Below are 21,896 nucleotides of genomic sequence, written 5' to 3'. Positions count from 1 at the left end.
TTTCACTCATGTCCGACTCTGTGCGACCCCATAGACGGCAGCCCATCAGGCTCCCCTATCCCTCGGATTCTCCAGGCAAGAACACTGGAGTGGGTTGCCATTTCCGTCTCCAATGCATGAAAGTGAAAAGTGAAAGTGAAGTCGCTCAGTCATGTCTGACTCTTAGCGACCCCAAGGACTGCAGCCTACCAGGCTCCTCCGTCCGTGGGATTTTCCAGGCAAGAGTACTGGAGTGGGCTGCCACTGCCTTCTCCGATATTAAGTTTCTACTGCTGCCATAACAAATTATCACAAACTCAGTGGCTTAAAATAATACAAATTTATTAAGTTAGGGTTCTGTGGTATAAAAGTCCACAGTGAGTCTCCAGGGACTAAAATCTAGGCATTTCCAGGGCTATGCTCCTTTCTGGAGACTCTAGGGGAAAGAATGCATCTCTGCAAATTTTCTGACTTCTGCAGGTTACCACATCCCTTGGCTCATGGCCTCTTCCTCCATCTTGAAAGCCAATGGTGGCTGGTCAAGTCCTGACGTCACATATTCCTCTGACCACAACCAGGAAAGACTCTCCACTTTTAAGGATTCATGTGATTAGATTAGACCCACCCAGTTGTATAGGATAATCTCTTCACCTCTAGGTGTAATTTACTCACATCTGCAAATTCTTTTGCCAGGTAGAATAACATGTTCACAGGTTCTGGGGATAAGGGAATGGATATTTTTGAGGACAGTTATTTTGCATACCATAACTAATATTCTCTCTGTATCCACAGACATTTTGTGAGCACTTCTCAACATAAAGTGTTTAGGCCTGCTCAGTAGAACAAAGTATTGTTGAGGATCTTAAACATGGAAATTTGCTTAAATTCCTTGGCCCACAACCAGGACATCTTTTAAGCACTATAACCAAAACAAAAAAAAAAATGTTCACTCCCATTTGCAAAATCTCCAAATAGGGTCATAATTGAGAATTTGTTCAGAATATATTAACAGCAGGAACTTCTTCTCCTCCTTTGTATTCTTCTTCCTTTTTTCCATAAGCATACCTCCAGTGACTAGAACATGTTATAATAGTTAACATTTCTTTAATATTTTTGAAAGGAATGAATATGTGGATAAATGAATAATAAACCTGAGGTATAACAATTGTACAATTGCTGAATATCATGTTGAACCTGGATGAAACAACTATACACTGAATGTGTTACCTTTATTCAAAAGATAATACAGTATGGATTTAATTTTGTAGTCATGGATTAGAGATGCATTAGAGATCAGATTACACAGAAGATTATACAGTATATCTGTTATCTGTTGCTACATAACAAAATATCCCAAATTGCCTAAAACAATTATAATTTATTTAATTTGCTCTGAAATCTGCAAAATCATGCCTCTGTTCCACAAGTGTTCAGATGAGGTTGGCTCATCTTGACACTGGAGGATCCATTTTGAAGATACCACACTTACACGGCTGGAAAAATTAGTGCAGGCTGTTTGTCTGGAAGCTCAGCTGGGTTTATTGGCCAAAGGCCTTGTTCCTCTCATTATGTGACTTGCCCTGGAGTGCTTGAATTTTTTTATAGCATGACTTCAATAGTAAATATCCCAAGAAAGCAAGATGGATATGCCTGGCACTTTTAGGATCTATCCTCGAAAATCATATAGCATCGATTTCCTTGTATTTTACTTGCTGAGGCTGTCACAAAGGTTTGTTTAGGTTCAAGAGGAGGGAAAGTAGATCTAACTTTTCAGTGGAAGAAGAATCAAGATATCAAAATTTCATTATAAAAAATGTATATGTGGTGGTATACCACACATACTGCTCCTGCCACTTGTGAAAAATAAAATGGGACACATATAGGGTTCCAAGTATGAAATGATGGGAGCTTAAAGCAAGAAAAATGGGGATAAAAAGGAAAGGATGGAATAAAGAAATGAAGAATGCAAAGGTTAGAGACTAAGCATATGGGGGAAAAAAAATTCTATATGGTCAGAGGAAAAGCTGATTGACAAAAGGTAAGTTTCAGTAGGCATATATTGGACTATTGAGCTCCATACACCTTCACTGTTATCCAGACAAATAGCTCTCACTTTCTTTGATTTTTTTCCCCATTTCTATTCTTTAGATTTCATAATCAATGAGAAGAATCTTATTATTGCACATAAGGCTTCCCCAGCGGCTCAGAGGTGAAGAATCTGACTGCAATACAGGAGCAGGAGACACTGGTTCCATCCCGGGGTCAGGAAGATCCCCTGGAGGAGGAAATGGCAACCCGCTCCAGTATTCTAGCTGGAAAATGCAAATGGACAAAGGAGCCTGATGGGCTATAGTCCACAGGGTCACAAAGAGTCAGACACGACTGAGTGACAAGATACATTGCGCATAAAGGGCTTCCCAAGTGACGCAATGGTAAAGAATCCGCCTGACAATGTGGGAGACGAAGGAGATGTGGGTTCAACCTCTGGGTCAGGTAGATCCAGGAATACTGGATCCAGTATTCTTGCCTGGAAAATTCCATGGACAGAGGGTCAGGTAGATCCAGGAATACTGGATCCAGTATTCTTGCCTGGAAAATTCCATGGAGTCTCAAAGAGTGGACACAACTGAGCTCACACACATGGCACATAAACACAAATTGATCATAAGAATCCTCAGCTCTACAGTATTAATTTTAAGCCTCTACACTATATGCATGATTTATGATTTATATATTTATTTCTAACATAACCGAAAATAGAGAGGAACTTGCTTAGAAGTCTGTATTTAATTAACTAGGAAGGTAGTTCTCAAGCTTTAGCATGTGTCAGAATCATCTGAAAGGTTTATTAAAACATAGATTGCAATTCTCTGCTCTCAAAGTTTATGATTCAGAAAATATGGGGTATATACCTATTACTAACTTAATTAGAATGGTAGATCTTTCTAATGAGTTCTTTGATGATGCTGATGCCTCTGGCTGCTGGTCTGGTGACCACACTTTGAAAGACATTGATTTAAGATACTGCAACCTATTTGGAATTTTTCCAGTTATATCCACAAAGCTTATATGCATTCTTACATTTTGATTCAAAATAAACTTAAATTAAAAACTGAGTTGAAAAACAAAAAAGAATTGTCCATCATACTCATGACTTTCATAATTTTCACAAATAGAAATTTTTCACATTCATTTTTAGAGGTAGTAAAATGTTAGTTTTCCAGTAGTCATGTACAGATGTGAAAGCTGGACCATAAAGAAGGCTGAGCTCTGAAGAATTGATGCTTTCAAACTGTGGTGCTGAAGAAGACTCTTGAGAGTCCCTTGGACAGAAAGGAGATCAAACAAGTCAATTCTAAAGGAAATCAACCCTGAATGTTCATTGGAAGGACTGATGCTGAAGCTCCAATACTTTGGCCATCTGATGTGAAGAGCTGGCTCATTGGAAAAGATTCTGATGCTAGAAAAGACTGAGGGAAGGAGGAGAAGGGAGTGAAAGAGGATGAGATGGTTGGATGGCATCACCGACTCAATGGACATGACTTTGAGCAAACTTCGGAAGATAGTGAAGGACAGGGAAGCCTGGCATGCTGCAGTCCATGGGGTCGTAAAGAGCTGGACATGACTGGATGGCTGAACAACAACAAAATACTAGTTATGAGGGTATAAAATGAGGGTGTCTCTTAATTCTTCTTTTCTCACTCACTGAGGCAGAGTTTGACTTTCTACACCATCGAAATCTACTTCCATGGAATAGGATCTTTTTTTAGGGTTTCAGTTGACAAAATGAACATGAAATGGATAAAATTAAATTTCTGAAGCGGATTTCTTTTAAAGACATGAGGTCTTGATCTAAAAGCAGGGAGAGCAGACTAGAAACTTAAGTTACACCTGAATGTGAACAGCAGCAATATCTGAATAAATGTCATTGAAGACTGATTAAACCTCATGTCCACTGAATAGAAATGTACTAGGTATTCTAGAAAAAAGGAGCCTGACCACCAAGAATTTAGTCATACTTGGCAGTGCCAGAGAGATCAACATGTAGAACTTGGTGAGGGTGAATGGTCATTAGATAGATGTTTTCTACATCAGCATAGAAGAAAACAGGAACTCTTTTTTGCTGTTACTAGCCCAGCTCCAAGCACCGTGATTGGCAATAAGGAGGCATGATATTTAATAAATATTTATTACATAATATATTTTTATGTCAGGTCTAAATGTCAGTTCTTGAGATGTTGCTTATATAGTCTCAGATACATTTGGTGATTTTCTTTTTTTTTTTAAATTTTATTGAAGAATAGTTGAATTACAATGTTGGATTAATTACCACTGTGCAGCAAAGGGACTCAGTTATACAAATATGTATGTATTCTTTTTCATATTCTTTTCCTTTATGACTTATCACAGCATATTAAATATAGTTTCCTATGCTAAACAGTAGGACCTTGCTCTTTATCCATTCTACATATACCAGTTTGCATCTGCTAATCCCAAACTCCCAATTCTCAACTCTCTCCCAGCACTGCCCCCCTTGGCAACCACCAGTCTATTCTCTACATACATGATTCTGTTTCTATTTCATAGATAGATTCATTTGTGTCATCTTTTTGATTATACATATAAGTGATAGGATATGATATTTATCTTTCTGATTTACTTTACTGAGTATGATCATTTGTAGTGGCATCCATGTTGCTGCAAATGGCATTATTTCATTATTTTTCATGACTGAGTAGTATTTCACTATATATGTATACCACATCTTTGGGAGATTACTTCTATATATCTGACAAGTCCTTATATTGATCATTAATTGATCAATTAATTGATCTTAATTGATCATAAGAATCCTCAGCTCTAGAGTATTAATTTTAAGCCTCTACACTATATGCATGATTTATGATTTATATATTTATTTCTAACATAACCGGAAATAGAGAGGAACTTGCTTAGAAGTCTGTATTTAATTAACTAGGAAGGTAGTTCTCAAGCTTTAGCATGTGTCAGAATCATCTGAAAGGTTTATTAAAACATAGATTGCAATTCTCTGCTCTCAAAGTTTATGATTCAGAAAATATGAATTTTCTTAGGCTAGGTTGACTTCTTCTGAAAAACAAGCTGGGACACTTCTAGTAGAAGTCCACTGAGGTCACCTTTCTCCATATTTTTCAAGTAGCTAATAACTGAATTTAATAAGCTAAATGACAATCTACACAGTATTCAATTTGAGTGAAAAAGGTGTCTCCTTCATGCCTAATGCACTTTTTTATCACACAGTATAATGCCATGGAATGATATGTATTGAGAGTAAAACCACAGAATAATAAAACTAAAAAAAAGATAAATGATTACAGCAATATGGCACATAATAGCCCTCAATTTTTAAAAAGTCCACATGATAAACAAATTATAACATTCATACAATGAAATACTGGGCAGCAAGCAGAATAACATAAAGTGCAGCTACATACAGGCTTCCCAGGTAGCACTAACGGTAAAGAACCCGCCTGCCAGTGAAGGAACTTCAAGAGATACGGGTTCGATTCCTGGGTCAGGAAGATTCCCCAAGAGGAGGGCATGGCAACCCACTCCAATATTCTTGCCTGAAGAATCCCCATGGACAGAGGAGCCTGTTGGGCTACAGTCCATAGGGTCGCAAAGATTCGAACACAACTGAAGCGACAGCACACACGCATGCACATCTACATACAACCAAACAGAAGAGTAATAAAAACAGTGCTAACTAACGCAGCAGGAAATAGGATAATATATGCTGTGTGGTTTCATTTATGCAAAGAACAAACATGGCAGAATTAAACTATATGATATTGAAAGATGTAGCAAGAACCGTTAAGGATAGTTGTTCCTTATGGGGGAAGAGATGGAGAACAGTAGTCTTGATTGGGAAGCAAAGTCAGCGAGAATCAGTCTATTCTTGGGCAGATGGGAATATGTTTCAGAGGTCATGGAAGTGTTGTTTTCTGATTTGGATGTATGTTTTGTGGCTCAACTCCACTAATGTTTAGTAAATGTTATGTAAATGTATACATGATGTATGCAGGTTTCTGTGTCTATATTTTTTAAAAGCATTTTAAAGAAAAAATTTTAAACTTTTTAAAATCTATAATGTTTCATGTTATTTCTTTTAACACTGAAATGATGCGATGGCTGGTCTTTTGAAAATCAATTGGACAGTATCATTCAAAAACTGCCACTGCTATCTAATTAGCAGGTCACCTGTAGATACTGTTCTTGTGCATTTTGGCTTCCAGATAAGTCTTATATAACAACATAATTTTAAGTGAGTCTCTACTTGACCTTTTGGTAGTGTAGCAAATGAGTTAAACACACACACACACACACACTGGAAGTCTCTAAGTCGATTCAGAATTTAATATGCCATAATGTAGGGTGACTATCAGGTAAAGAAATTTAATCCACCCTCAAGTTTATAATTTAACTTGTAAAACTATATGAGGCAATTTTGCAAAGTACTGACTTTCAGTTTACCCATCAGAGCTGCTTCCACCTGTGCCTTTCCTCAAATTATGCTGTCACTTCTCAGTTCATTAGCTCAAGGACACAGAAAACAAGCCATCACCTTTCACTGATTTTTCTCAAGGGGGAATTGTGTTATCACATTTAGCTTGTGAATCTCTTTGACCCTTAAAATTATCATGTTTTAAGGAATTAACACTTCCTAAAAATTACTGTGCTTTTTCTCTTTCTACTATAGAATTAAATATAGCAAATCAAGACAACCAGACATAGATTTTTTTCAGTAAGAATTTCATTCTATCCCAGTTCAACCCAGTCCAGTTCAGTTGCTCAGCTGTGTCCGACTCCTTGCAACCCCACGGACTGCAGCACGCCAGGCTTCCCTGTCCATCACCAACTCCTGGAGCTTGCTCAAACTCATGTCCATTGAGCCAGTGATGTCGTCCAACCATCTCAACCTCTATTGTCCCCTTCTCCTCCTGCCTTCAATCTTTCCCAGCATCAGGGTCTTTTCCAAATAACTTTCTAATCATTGAACTAGATGGCTATAATAAGTCTTAGTTGGTAACTGACTAAAGACTATTGACAAAACCTTCCTACCAATCCAAATCCTCTATATTGACCTAAAGAATCCTCTGTATAAAATTGGAAGATAACTAAGCCAGGGATTTCTCATAAGTGAGTACTTTGATGCTAGCTCCTTCACAATTATTTGGACCTTTATTCATTTCTGTCTTAGATTCTTGGTTGTTAACTGAGTTGTGATTTAGCACCGCCACTGGAAAATGTTTGGGATTGTATGTGCAGTCAAAATCACAGTAAGGACAAATTGTCCTGCAATGTTTAGGAACGACTTCTCTGCCCCCAATGTCAGTAGAGTATGTCTTTTCCAGCTTTGATTCACCAACTTAGAACTTGAAGACAAGATATTAACTTAAAGAAAATATATTGAATAATTGTTTGTTAAATAAATTAATTGTTAAATAAATTAATTGTTTGTTAAATAAATTAACTTGAAACTTTTAGCATCAAGGGATGTTGGTGAAAAACTTAGTTATCTGCTTTTCTGTTATGTTGTTATCTTTTTATTAGAAAGATATTTCAAGTTTTAAGTTAAATTCTACTCCTTTTGAATAGTCCCTGGTCAACCAAGTCCATCTCTTCTCCTGCGTCTCAGTTTTCCCTGATAATCATATCTCATAACCCTAATTTGTTTATTTGTTATATATTAATTCATTCTCTAGTTCTTTCATATATGTAAACTTTGTCTTAAATTTGAGTGACAAGAAACCAAAACATCTATCTCACAATTTTTTTTTTTTTATTTCTAATTTTAGCTGTACTTTTACTTTAGGTACCTTAGAATTTCTAAACTTGTATCATATGGTTAATATACAACTATCTCATCTTTCCTTGAATGCTAGATTAATAAATATTTCACATTTCATCCTCAAGCTGAATAAAGTTACTGGAAAAAGCAAATACTCAAAATATAAACAAGTAAGTACTTACTAAGAAAATGAATATCTTTGGGATGTCAGAAGTGTTGCCCCTCTGTATCTACAGGTGAATTACAGACTGATGGAACAAAGATAAAATGTTCTGTTCCAAAACACCTGGGTACTGCCAGCCTGTGTCACTCAAAGATAGGGACCCATTCTAGACTCACTCTAAGCAAGACCTACAAGACATTTCAAATCTAGAGAGTCAGAACAGAAACTCAACAGTTAAATCTATCTACTTAATTCAAGAGATAACTGAAATGATCTGGCAACTTTCAAAAACTATTTTTTTGTAATATAACTCTTCCAATTACTATGAATAAAGTCTCCAGAGGGTTCTGTTAACTTATTGCTTTAATCTAGTCATAGCTAGATTAAAGATTCCTGTTCACATATTCTGAACCTTAGACTAAGGATCATGTCCCTTTATCTTTTTCTTGAAAAAGGCCTTTCCCTAGCACTTTGAAAACCTTCTTGCCTTGCTTCACTGTTTAATTTATTAACTTCAAAGGACACCTTGAGAAGACCACTGGCACCCAACAATAGTTCTTACGGTACTTAGCACAACACTGACCATATAATTAATTTTTATAGCTTATTTTTCACTATTAATCTGAAGAAACATATTCAGTGAGTACCTGTTTGACAGTTAGTATTATCTCATTATTTCTTCATGAATTGGAAATAGTGCTCCATAAATACAAACTAGCTCAAAGTAGAGTGCTTTAGGATCAAAAGCAGGAGTGGAGATATGGTGTGAGAACACTTAAATAGGAGGGAAAAACCAGGAATCAAAACAGTTTAAAATAAATCAGGCATGTGAGACATTCAACCTTTTCAATATTATAGCAATAGGGTACCTTAACAAAAATACAGGGTTTTACCAACTTTCTAAGCCAGGTAACTCTGTACCTTATCCTAGGGTTTCTTCCCACAAACCACTAAGTCTCACCTACCAGCCATTTCTTTTTTCTTCATCTCTGCATTGATCAAACCCACTCTTGATCCCCTTACCCCTTGGCCAGTCACAAGGCTGCCACCTTCACAACAACAGTGCATGCAATGCAACTGATCAGTCAAGAACAGAAGACTCATTCTGAAGTTACTATTTTCAGCAAATGTTGATCTATGCTCACTAATCATAAGATACATGAACAGCAGCATGACTTGGTTCAACCAAACTAAACACTCATCATTCATAAATTCCAACTGAAGTCATATGTTTTTAAATCTGTCCAAATTAGTTTTTCTCTTTCCTGCTTGTTTTTAAATCTACTACATTAGAGCCAGGGACCTTGTGTTATCCTTCTTCACATCCCCATTGTCTGGCATTCAGTCTGATGTGTAATATGTGCTAAAATATCAACTACAATTGAACTTTTGACTTGACCTGCTGCTTTATAAATACACTTGTAGGCTGATAATACCATAGATTGTAGATTTTTACTATATTTTTAATAAATGTATTTTGTTTTTCTCTAAATGCAACACCTAATACTTCTGCAGATTTAAATTCACAAGCTTGATGTTTTACCATCTTAATGGTAACATAGATTTTATAGCACACTGCTTTTCCCCAGGCAATTACACTAAGTTAAATAAGAATAACCACAGAAAAAAAAAAAAGAAGAATAACCACAGAAAAAAATAATACTCCAACACTGAATGTCAAAGAGTATCATATAATATTTGCCATTTTTGTCTTGACATTTGTATCAAATGTCTACCACAAACAGAAAATTCTTTTAATCACATGATGATTTTATTTTAAAAAGCAAAAATAAATTTTCCAGGGAAAGCTAGCTAAAAATGTACTTTGAAAGTTATATAAATAAGTGGAAACTGATTCTTTCCCATCCACAAGCTCACCAATGCCCTTGAACAAAGTTTTAAATATTAAGAGCTCTTCCTTGTTTAGTTTTTCTCAACATTTCAGGAACCTGTGTCACGGAGAGGAGAATGATGTAATAAATGAGTAGCAAGGATAAAACCGGTTTACCACAGTGGGTCTGCCATAGTGAATTGAGCCTCATGCCATCTAAAAAAAAGTTTCCCCTTTAGGTTACAAGCTGCTGCCGCTGCTGATGCTAAATCGCTTCAGTCATGTCCGACTCTGTGCGACCCCATAGACGGCAGCCCACCAGGCTCCCCTGTCCCTCGGATTCTCCAGGCAAAAACACTGGAGTGGGTTGCCATTTCCTTCTCCAGCGCATGAAAGTGAAAAGTGAAAGTGAAGTCGCTCAGTCGTGTCCAACTCTTAGCGACCCCATGGACTGCAGCCCACCAGGCTCCTCCGTCCATGGGATTTTCCAGGCAAGAGGACTGCAGTGGGGTGCCATTGCCTTCTCCTAGGTTACAAGACTGTATCTTTAACTTGTTTAAGGAAAAACCATGTGCCCCAGCCCCTGCCATAGAAACTAACTTAGAAAATATCTGAATGATATACATTTAAATGCAATATTTAAATACTTTGTGAGACACACTCTGAGGTTTATGAGGAAACAGCTCATTTACATACCAAAGGAACTCTCAAAATCGTAAATTCCTTGCGCCTTTGACAGCTTGACTTGGGGCATGGAGATGTGGAGATGTTTGATGTTTAGAGAGCATAACTTGTACAGAGAGAAGCAGGACTTCATTCATTACACATTTGCCAAGGATATTCTTTTTAACTTCCTTTGAAGATGGAAAATACTATCTTTTTGGACCAGGAAGTTCATCTATCTCTGCATAACCCTCACTTGGGGCAATACATGTTTATGTGACATTCAAATAAGCACTTCCTATCAGACATTATGCATGATACTCATATTATCGAAAGAAAATGGGAAATAGGGAGAGCAAAAAACTTTGACAGATCTTCTAAGAACTTTAAGTTGAACAGAACCCAAACTCATAAACTTAGAATTATCGTATAATGTTAATGCATAGTTACCAGATGAAGCTTTCCCCCCTAATTTGCTCTTTCTAAATGTTACTTTAAATAATATGCATTTTTAAAAATATATTAAGCATGTCCCCAAAGGTTTTTTTTTTTTTATCTGAAGGGAGAAAAGAAAATAATAAAACTTTAAACTCTGTAACTATAAAACTAAAAGCTTGGCTGGAATGTCTAAACCATCTATGCATTCTCTTTCATATTGATATATTCAACCCAAAAGTCAATGCAGATGATTTTAAAATTGCTTAGTCGCACTGCTTTAAGTTTCTTTCATATTAAATATTGTTAACTGATTAAAAATTAATGTAAACAGCATTGGAGACTTTAACTCTCTAAGGATTCCTAAGCTTTTAGAATAATAGCTAGAATAGCCTCAATTCACTTTTGCATTGTAAAAGTAGCATGCTTTTTAAATTATAGTCACAATGATGAGCAAAAATAAATAGGAAAAATTAAGAAGCATTTAAGCTGAAAAGGAGAACATTTTTCCATGAGTACTGTGTGCTTGGGGCAGGGGGGAAGAGTCAGCACCATAAATAATAACACAAGCCACAAGGAAAAGCTTCTTAATGAAACCCAACTAGGGCTGACGTTACAAAGATGTATTTTCTGTCTACTTTCACTACCGATTTTACAGATTCTTGTATCACGGATGGTTTGAACAACTAAAAAAAGTTTAATTCTCCAATGAGCACAATCTTGTAAAAAGTTGGAAAATTTCCTCTGGTCCTACTAGTCACTACTAACCAAGGTTAACTAACCAGGGTATGGCCCCTCCCCCATCCTCCCAGACCACCTAAGGTTAAGTAGTGGACCTAGGGCTTAAATAGGATTTCTGACTTGAAACTCCACACACTTCCTACTCTATCACATTGCCTTTAATGTTTTAATGATGCCCTCCCTCAGCTCTGTACTGCTTTTCTCTCTGATTTTTTAGTGAACTGTTAATATATGGGCCACTGTTTTTCACACTCTGCTTTTCTTCTCTTTTCTAAATTCAATTTAAAGAGTAGATAGAGATATTTAGTCAGACTGATGAGGTCTTTGTGATATCTGCCTTTCAGAATTTCTGTAATATTTAAAAGACATAGTCACACAAGACTTTGACATTCCCTGACAGTAAATATGATGTTCCTGACAGTAGCATTTTTAGGGCTATTTTTTCTTGCATCATATTGATCCGGTTTTTAATCTCTTCTCAGGTTTTCACATGGACCATCTCAAGATTGATCTGTTGCTAACTAAAGTCTCTCATTAATGTCACTAATAATACCGAAAAATGTTATGAAACTAAGCAACAGATTTCCATATTATAATAAACATATCTGAAAATCATTATTTCCTGGTATGTTGTTACAAATATAAAGGAGGTCTCTGGACACTTCCCTCTAAAATGAGCAGTTTTGGTTTCCATTTCAATACCTACAGACTGTTCAATTAGAGAGTGACTTGCATGTATGAATAAATTTGGTGACCAAGAGAGTCACTGACCTTATATTTACTACAAACATTTGTTTTCTTAAATTTATTTACTAAAAACATCAGCTATGCTCTTTTGTTTCTAACTCTTTATTATGGAGAAGCTCAAATATTTACAAAAGTAGACAAAATATTATAATGAAACCTTATGTACTCTTTCATCAGTCCCAATATAATTAATTCATGGCCAATCCCTACCACACTAACAACTCATCTATTTTCTTCTCTGGCATATTATGTAGAAACAAATTTGAAATATTATGTCATCTCATCCATATTTGAGTACATGTATCTTGCAGGGAGTCAAACATGACTTGGCGACTGAATAACAACAACAACAATCTCCAAATAATATGTAGTTTCAAAACATAACCACAATATTACTATTCCACCATAAATGTGATGCTTTATTCGTATCATCTAAAATCCAGCATCTATCAAATTTCCAATTATTCCATAGATATTTTTAAGTTTGTTTGAATCATGATCTAATAATTCTACACATTGTGGTGTGTTGCTGTTTTTGTATTTTTTTCAATCTATAGGCTTCCTTGGTATCTCTTTACGTTCCTAGCAACTTAACTTGAAGGTTATTTGTGGTGTAGAGGTTACCATAGCCTGGGTTGTGCTGACTGCATAATATGATGCTGTTTGTAACGTATTCCTCATTCTTCTATCGGAGAAGGCAATGGCACCCCACTCCAGTACTCTTGCCTGGAAAATCCCATGGACGGAGGAGCCTGGTAGGCTGCAGTCCATGGGATTGCTAAGATTCAGACACGACTGAGTGACTTCACTTTCACTTTTCACTTTCATGCATTGGAGAAGGAAATGGCAACCCACTCCAGTGTTCTTGCCTGGAGAATCCCAGGGACAGGGGAGCCTGGTGGGCTGCCGTCTATGGGGTCGCACAGAGTCGGACACAACTGAAGTGACTTAGCAGCAGCATTCTTCTATTTCTTGAAAATTCAAGGTTGTATTATTTTTCTTTCATTGGTTTTCTTTTGCTTTTGCTTTTTTTCCCTGTCTTTAGTCAGAAGAGTCAGTTCTAGATGTTGTTTTAATGGTTGGTTATGCTTGCCTTATATTTCACCCACAATTTCCCTTTTTGTGGCTTCCAGACTTCTTTATCCATGGGTCTTTGCAGTGCCCTCTAGTGCTACAAAATGAAAAAAAAAATCTAACCTTCAATTAAAGGATCTGACTGAGAACAGTTCTTTTTATTTCACTGTACCTCTTACCATCACGGTCCTCCTCTTCTGAGTGTACTGGCTTGTCAATGACAATTTTAAAATGTGTTCCTGGAGCTAAAAATGATATTCTGTAGGTGGCACATTGCTTTTCTTGATCAGGAGAACATAACCCAGAACAGATTAAGCTGTGAACCTAGTGCTTCCTCTTCCTCCTTTCCCACACCCAAGTCATCTCCACTTAGGTCTCCTTTCCCGCCCAGGAGTCATCTCCACTCCTGGGTTTGGTGAGATAAACATAGACATGATGTAGGTTGCATCTTCTCCTCTTAATTCCACCATCTGTTACTCTGGATAATATAACTTGGGTGCGTAGTTGTTGAACATTCTGGCTGTGAATTTTTAATTCTTTTCTCTTGAGCTCATCAATGGGTACTTTTGTGTTAAATCAGTGCAGCACATAAAATAAATGGCCATTTTTGCTCTAAATTTGGATCATCAAATCGTCTCAAATGTCTGTTACAGAACAGTAAAATGTGGTTCAACTAATAGTAAGAGAAGAATTCCATACATAGTACAAAAACCCTTCTGAACCCTGAAGTTGTATAATAGTTCAGAAGTTGAAAGTCTGAAAAAATCTTGGAAAAAAAAGAATTTCCTAACTCTTCTAGCAAATGCTAATTTAATTGTATATAGGATGTCTACCAAGTTGAATCTATTGCACAAAATTTATATTTTCCTATATTCTGAGGGTTCTTGGACCCGGAGATTCAATTATATGAATATTATCATAAAACATAATATGACATGTATTAGTTAACTGGCAAATTGAAAACATTACATACTTTACTTTTTAAAAAGTCTTCACCATTTCAACAAAGTCATTAAGAATTAACTAAATTTTACTTTGTTATCAAAACTACTCAAAAATTCTTTTTACCTTTTGAGTGATACATACTGTCATAGAGATGCTGAAATTACTAGTTAAAAGTTCATATGAACCTCAGGAGGCAGAGCTAACTTTGGCACTTGTCTAGGAATAACTGGGCCTCTGGAAAGAAGGTACAAGGCTATTTATAATTCTAAGTTTTAGTGCTGTTTGGAGTCTGGAGCTATACCTAACCTAACCAATGTAGCAGGGTCCAAACCAGAACAGGGGTCTAGTACAGGTCCCTCTTAACCTCTGAATTAACATCAGGCTAAGTACTAGTCTCACATAACAAAAGGAAGTATTCAACATGACTCTGGAGTCAGAGATTTGGGTGTGAATCCTAGCTACACTGTATATAGCTGTGTGAATTCAGCCAAATTTCTAACCTAAGTCTCAGCTTCCTACTCTATAAACAGCAGTGATAAAAGTATCTATCTCATTTTGCTGTCCTGAGGTTTAAATGGTCATTATTACAAGCTTAACATCTGACATATAATGTTTTCTGAATAAGTGAGTTGTTATTATCATTATCATTATTTGTATTAATTTATCATAGCTAGAATCAAATATATTGTTTCCCTAATGTCCTTTGGGGTTCAAATTTGTTCTAATTTTAGTTCTAATCTATTGCTCTGTACCTGAAACACAATTCCATTACTTCCTTTCTTCTGTCAGATGAAATAATCCAGCTTAGGACATGTAGTGATGATCTATGTGAGGAACTCAGTAAGGTAAACAGGTAAGTCATGCATCATAGCTGAGTAAGTACCACAAAAAACATGAACACTATTCTCAGACCTCCCCCAATCGTCAATGACCACAAGAGAGCCATATAATATCCATGACCTTCAGTTTTACAAAAACAGGTGAGGACAGTGGCCTTAAGCTTCCTGAGGAGCTAATCCAGCTCTGTCTTAAGTGCCACAAGCTGTTTGTTTACTTTGTGATCAGTGGATGAGAAAAATAATCAATCAGTAGATGTCTAAGACTACTAATGCAGTGCTTAAATTTCAATAATGCGTCCAAAGTGGCAGCATAAGAACTGTAACAGATGAGAGGAAAGAATATTCCAGGTTGATGGAACAACTTGTTCCTTGTGCCAAGGTCCTGGCACAAAAGTACACCTTTTATAGAAGACTGAAGGAAGGCTATTGTAGCTGGGGCACAAAAAGTGAGAGTCATGAAGACAAAATAAAAAGAGTGTAGCAGAGCAGCAGGCAGGACGCTTTGGATGGCCACAGAGAACGACTATGCTACTAACCCTAAAAGGTAAGCTCATCTGAGTCGTCAGTCTAATGATCATTTGAGAAATATGATTAATAAGGCATCCCAGAAAAGGAAAAAAGTGTATAACTAATCCGTGAAACTCAAATGACAAAGATCCTATGAACGGTTAAAGCCAGACTACAGGAAATGCTCATCATCTAGGACCTAGATGGTATTTTTATATTTTTAATTTATTATTAATTCAATGATTTTTACAGGTGACAAGAGGTCTTCTGAGAATCCCTTAAATTCTCCACAGGGAGAAAACAGAAACATAAGTTCTATTTTATAATCAGGAATTTTCCTGTAAAAATGTTTATTAATCAAGAGCAAAAGGCCTACAGAGCATAATCCACAGGCCAACAAAAAACATTTCCGCCAAGTGACCCTGAATCAGTTGGCCGTTCACAACCCACACAGAGGAAGGGAAACATATTCACAGGTATTTAACAACTTGTGCAAGACTAAGTGAGACATTTCTATAGATGGACTTCTTAAAGACAATCTAAAGGCCACATGATGCAGAATATCTAAGGAATACGGAAAAATGCTATTTATATTGAGCTAGCAAACTCTGAACTAAAATTGGTAAAGAGTAAATTTGATATCTTCGTAGAGAAATGAAAAAACACAAACTAGATTTAAGGGAGCTGACTTCTAATCTTAGCAATGCTGTGGTTTTCAGCAAGTCTCCAAACATTTGAGTTACAGTTTCTCTGTCTGAAAAATGGAGATAATAATGCCAACTTAATTGAGTTGTGTGAGGTATAAATAAGTACATAAAGTCTGGAGCAAAATGCCTGATACATAGCAATCTCTCAGTAATTATTTCTATTAATTTGGGTGCTAGACTAAATTTGTTAGTGGAAGGTGAAAGTAAGACAATTCTCCTTATAAATATTGACTGGAAGTCTTAAACTCTGAAATCACTGTGTGCCCATTCTAATGTCTGCCCAAAGATCCAAAACCACACATTCTCTTTTTCAGTTGTCTGATTGAAAACAAACCAACTCAGCATTAGACTTGGAAGCTGTGAAGAACACCACCTGTCTGATTTGCTTACAGCTGTCAGAAGCAAATTTTAGATCCACCTCCCAAATTTTTACCCCAACTAGAACTGGATTGTGTCTGTATTCAAACTGTTTCAGGTTGTTTTAAAGAATCTTACACACACACACACACACACACACACATATATATACACACACACACATATACATATGTACATATATTTTGCATACATTCTATTTGAATGAAATGATTGCTATTATGGTCTAAAAATAAAGAGGTAAAAATTAAGCTGTGACATATACCTTTTCAGAATAAGCATTGAAACAGAAAATATTGATTTTCATATAGAATTTATCATGTAGAGGTAAAAGACATGAGTGTGTGAAAAGAATCAAAAGCAAAAGCTTAATTACTTTATTTTTAGAATCATACTGATCTACAGTGATTTTGTGCAATTTCAAACCTTTTCTCTGAATACCCACCTACACATATACACATTTTTTAGGTATATAAATCTTATATATGTGTGTGTGCATATTTATATACTTGAGTTAAAAAGTATAAACAAATTTAAGATCTCCAAGTTGACATTTCATAAAGTGAAAATGGTCAAAATCAATTCTCTAGGTTTAAACATTAAGTGCAACATTTTAAGGTCATTGTGGTTTCTAGCCTTGTACCCAAACCTTGTCATTTTTGCTAGGTAAGATATTGGCCCTAACATTGTATGACCATAGCTATTTATAGAGCTGTGGGTGATAACTGTTAACTAGTGGGAACTCTGGCATCACAAAGAACAGTTTCCACATGCAAAATTTCAGAGAAACCTCTTCTCACTCCCCAACACAGAGACCTGCCAGTTTGGGAGACTTCTCAGCTCCCAAACCTACTTCTCTGATCCCATGTTGAATCAATGATCAAGATAACTCTCTGAAAGCAACATTCTAAGAGGACACATTGACCATCAATGGGACTGTCAATTTCTACCTTTTTTTACCCTCTAGTCTATACTATTGGAAAATGCTAGCAATACCTTCAGCCGTGATCTCAGTCATGGTGGTTGGAGAAAGGAAAAGGCAGGCAAGAATTCCGGTCAAGTGGCACTCTGCAGGATACTTTAGGACTGGAGAACTCTGATGGGGGCTCTGTGTGAAAGCGGGAGGTCGCTTCCTTTTCCTGGCTGTTCCTGCTGCTCTTTTGTTGTCCTGTTGAACTTGGTTTCTTCTCTGCAGAGTTCTCCCCCTGGAAACAACCTGAGCCCTTTCCAGGCAGCACTTGTGGCTCAGGCAGAAGTATCAGCTTCGAATAAAAATAGCTTCATCTCCCTAGGACTCTTCAGCACTTTTTTTTTTTTTTTGGCACTCTAGAGGAACACACACACACACACACACACACACACACACACACCAGTTCACTAGTCCCAAAGAGAGACAGGCCAAAAAAAAAAAAAAAGCAAAGAAACCAAAAGTACTGCCTAAGCCCCCGCAGTTTCCCTAGATAATTACAGATTTGGGGATCTATGTCAGAAAACATAAAATAAAGAGTTGGAAGTAATCTTATCCATAATAGTTCAGATTTATTCTTAGTGCCCTTAATGCTCAGAACATTCCTCATCCCCTTATTTGGTGTGGGGAGGGTCCTGTAATGTCTACCAAGAGCAAAGGGGAGGGTAGTCTTGTCATTTTCTCCAAGTTGTTTCCCTATTGGTCTAAATCCACTTAGCAAAAGCAGTTATTTATATAGGGCTACACTTGAAGTTGCAACTATTAAATCCTGAAGCTTTATTGTAGGAGATTAAGATTTTCCAAACACTGGTCAATAAGAAATATGTAATGAAAAGTTGTATTGACACTTGAGAACTGATGAATTACTAGATTTTTCATTCTTTTCAATACTTTCATGAAAACAAAATATCTGAATTTATCTATGCAATAAAAGAAAGGAAAGGTGGTATAAAGTTTAGAAGTCCATAGCTCATATTTTAATAAAAGATTTCAACTTTTCTCTACCTCAACTTCAAAAAAATAAAAAGGATCATAGCAGCCAACAATTAACCAAATTGGCTGATTAGCATTTCACCTTCCCACTACTAGACAGGTGTTAATGAGCAGAGAAATATTCAATAGTTAGCAGTTAGAAGGAGAAGGGGAATCAAAGGGCATTGATAATCACACACTCTAGCCAATCTGTGAATAATCAGAGGTTGGCTACACTTATCTTTTATTTTATTCTCACATTCAACCTAACGGGTGCTTGTGGTTTAAACTTTTAGCCTTAACTTGCTGCCTTTGGTTGCCAGAACCTCTTGAATTTGCATGGTACTTCAGAGATCAGAAAGCAAAGTCACACGTGTTGCTTTAACGTCAGAAGAGTCTACAACAGCTGTATTCTTTGCATGTTGGCAGTTCTGTATTTGCTGCCCAATTCCTACAAAAGAAAGTGTTCATATACCAGCCGAATAAATGGGTTAGGGAGTAAGCAATCTTAATTCACAAAAGAGGAAATAATTCCAGGTAACACTCATGATTTATACAAAATTCTACACCTAGGGTTAGACTTGAGGCTTTTGACTTCAAGTCTGACCTTTCTGAAGAGGCAAGACTTATGGCTTACAATGCCATTTGCAGGTAAAGGGAACCACAACAAATTAGGTCCACCAGTAGATGGAAAGGCTTTGCTGGTGGCTCAGTGATGCATCCACCTGATGATGCAGGAGACATGGGTTTGGTCCCTGGGTTGGGAAGATACCCTGGAGGAGGAAATGGCAACCCACTCCAGTATTCTTGCCTGGGAAATCCCATGGACAGAGGAGCCTGGCAGGCTACAGTCCAAGGGGTCACAAAAAAGTCAGACAAGACTTAGCTACTAAACAACAACAACAAAAATTGATGGGAAGATGCAAGCTCCTCCCAGGACTTCCCTAGAACATTGGGTTGGTGTCTATTTTTTACAGCGGGGAGGAGGTAGCCTAAAAGCAGAGCCCTCCTCACTTTGCCCTCAAAGGCATCTCCATTCAGTATCGCCATATGGCTTCTAACTTGAAAAAAGCATTGTGTTTTGAATTTCCGTTTGTCAATCACTTTTGTAGTCTTTCACTGTAGTTAACTGATAAAACAGTAATACCTTGTGTAACTCATTAAGAACTCACATTAAAATGTTCAAACAAGACTACAGTGCAAGATTAGTGATTGATGTTACTCTTAAATTCCCCATGACTAATTTCATGTCATACTAGAAACAAAAAGAAGAGTAAAAATACTCTAGCTAAACATGTTTACGGGGTAATAAGTTTTTTAATCCATTTATTGGAAGAGTTGATGAATTTTCTTAAGACATTAAGAACTCAGTATATTCCTCATTTTGAAAAGTTACTAGAACTTTTTCGACTTATTTGAAACCCAATTCATAAACTATGTCTTTGCGTTTCAAGTGGAACTCAGAGAGCTTTCCAAAGCAAAGCAACTGACATTCTTCTAAAGGTACACATCTCATTCTTCAGGATATTCAAAGGACAAAATATTACAAACAATACATTTGCTTTTCTTCTTTTTTTGGTTTTCTCATTTTAACATGTATTTGCTTTAACAGGATCTCACCAATTTATTGGGATCTTTCGAGATGACCTAAAAGTGATGATTCTCGCTTCTTTCAGTGACAGCTTCGGATATACTTTCATACTTTTCATTACTGTAGGATCAGCACAAATAAGCTTATTTTGGTTTTGCATACAAGGACACTTGTTCCTATATGCATTATTATTAACTGACTTGGTCTTAAATAAGTTGATGAAAAACCATGAAAAGTTTTTTCTTCTAGAAAATGCTTCATTTAGTCCAAGCTGCGTCTCCAACCTGATTATACTGATCATTACCCCTTGTGATTTTCACTAGATATTCTAAATATTCAAGTTAGCAGCCAAAAATATTCATTCTTAGAGCATTAAAAAAATATCTAGCTGCTCTGTCAGCTGTTATCATAAACTAACAATCGTTAAGACATACTCTGTAGTTGACTCTGAGCAAGATATTGTCATCTATGCTGAATTTTAGAATATAAAAAAGATTCAGAAGGCAAGGAGAGCTTTTTTATGACTTTCGGTTTCCACCAAAAAAAAAATCAAAAAACAATTTCATTTTAAAAAATTAATTACTTAAAGATCATACTACATTGCCTTGCTCAGTGCCAATTTTTATAGAGTAGTGAATAGAGATATAAATGGAAGTAAGTAGCCAGTTATCATCCGTCACCTATTTCTTAAGGACTAGGGATATTTGAGAGAAAGTAAAGTTAGAATCACATCGTAAGATCTTCTGTTTCTTAATTTACAGATATGAACAGCTTACACTTGAAAAGCTGATACCTAAATTGGTGTTAAACAGAAGAAAAATAATTAAAATTATATAATATAATATGTTCATACAGAGTGGGAGTAAATTTATAGGTATTTAATTAGGATAGAAAGTACTCATTATTTGACCTTAAAATAATGATAGGTGTAACTTTTATAAGTTTTCATATTAATTTTAATAGAAGGCAAAAATAAATAAGCAACTAGATTGTTTGGGGGAAAAAAGGAGGGAAGGTGGGGGACAGAATGTCATAATATAAGACAGTTTTATATATTAGCTAACAAACTGCAAGCTCTGCCTTGGTTGAAGTAGCTTAGCGGGTAAATAGAAATCCTTTACTTTTAGCTTCATGGGTGAAGAAATATGGCAAAAACAAACTAGGTGTGTAAAGAATTGGCTTATTAAACTTTAGAATGAAGAAATACAAAAGAAACGAGGAACACTGAAAGTGAACTTGGGGACTATTTGATTGCATTTGCTTTCATCTGACCTTGTAATCCCATCACATAACCTAGAAATGAAGCTCACTTGATAAACTTAGTCTTCAGAATCACAGGAAAAGCCTCAATTGAACTATTAGTTCGTAAATCTTACTTCATCTCAGCACTGCTGTTCACTTTATTTTAAATTGTTTGTGTTCTATTTGTGTCATGGAAAAATCTCATTCTGTCCTCCTTACTTTCTCTAAATGGCCTGTGCTCATTTCTTTAACCAAAGGTTGAAAGTCACTCCATAGGTTTGGCTTAC

At 36.3% G+C, this 21,896-nt stretch overlaps 1 protein-coding gene across 1 annotated transcript in view; it reads right to left on the bottom strand.

The window, feature by feature from the left end:
- Positions 1-18,116, bottom strand: part of LOC122685288 (triadin-like) — a 132,143-nt gene extending 114,027 nt beyond the window's left edge. Inside the window, exon 1 of the mRNA XM_043889891.1 lies at positions 17,834-18,116. Within this exon, the coding sequence (XP_043745826.1) occupies positions 17,834-17,855 (22 nt within the window). The 5' untranslated portion in view covers positions 17,856-18,116. The remainder of the gene's footprint in view (positions 1-17,833) is intronic.
- Positions 18,117-21,896: the final 3,780 nt, after the last annotated feature.

Source organism: Cervus elaphus, chromosome 28, assembly GCF_910594005.1.
Source record: "Cervus elaphus chromosome 28, mCerEla1.1, whole genome shotgun sequence".
NCBI classification, from domain to species: Eukaryota; Metazoa; Chordata; class Mammalia; order Artiodactyla; family Cervidae; genus Cervus; species Cervus elaphus.
Note: the sequence above shows the minus strand (reverse complement) of the source record. Positions and strands in the feature narration are given on the sequence as shown.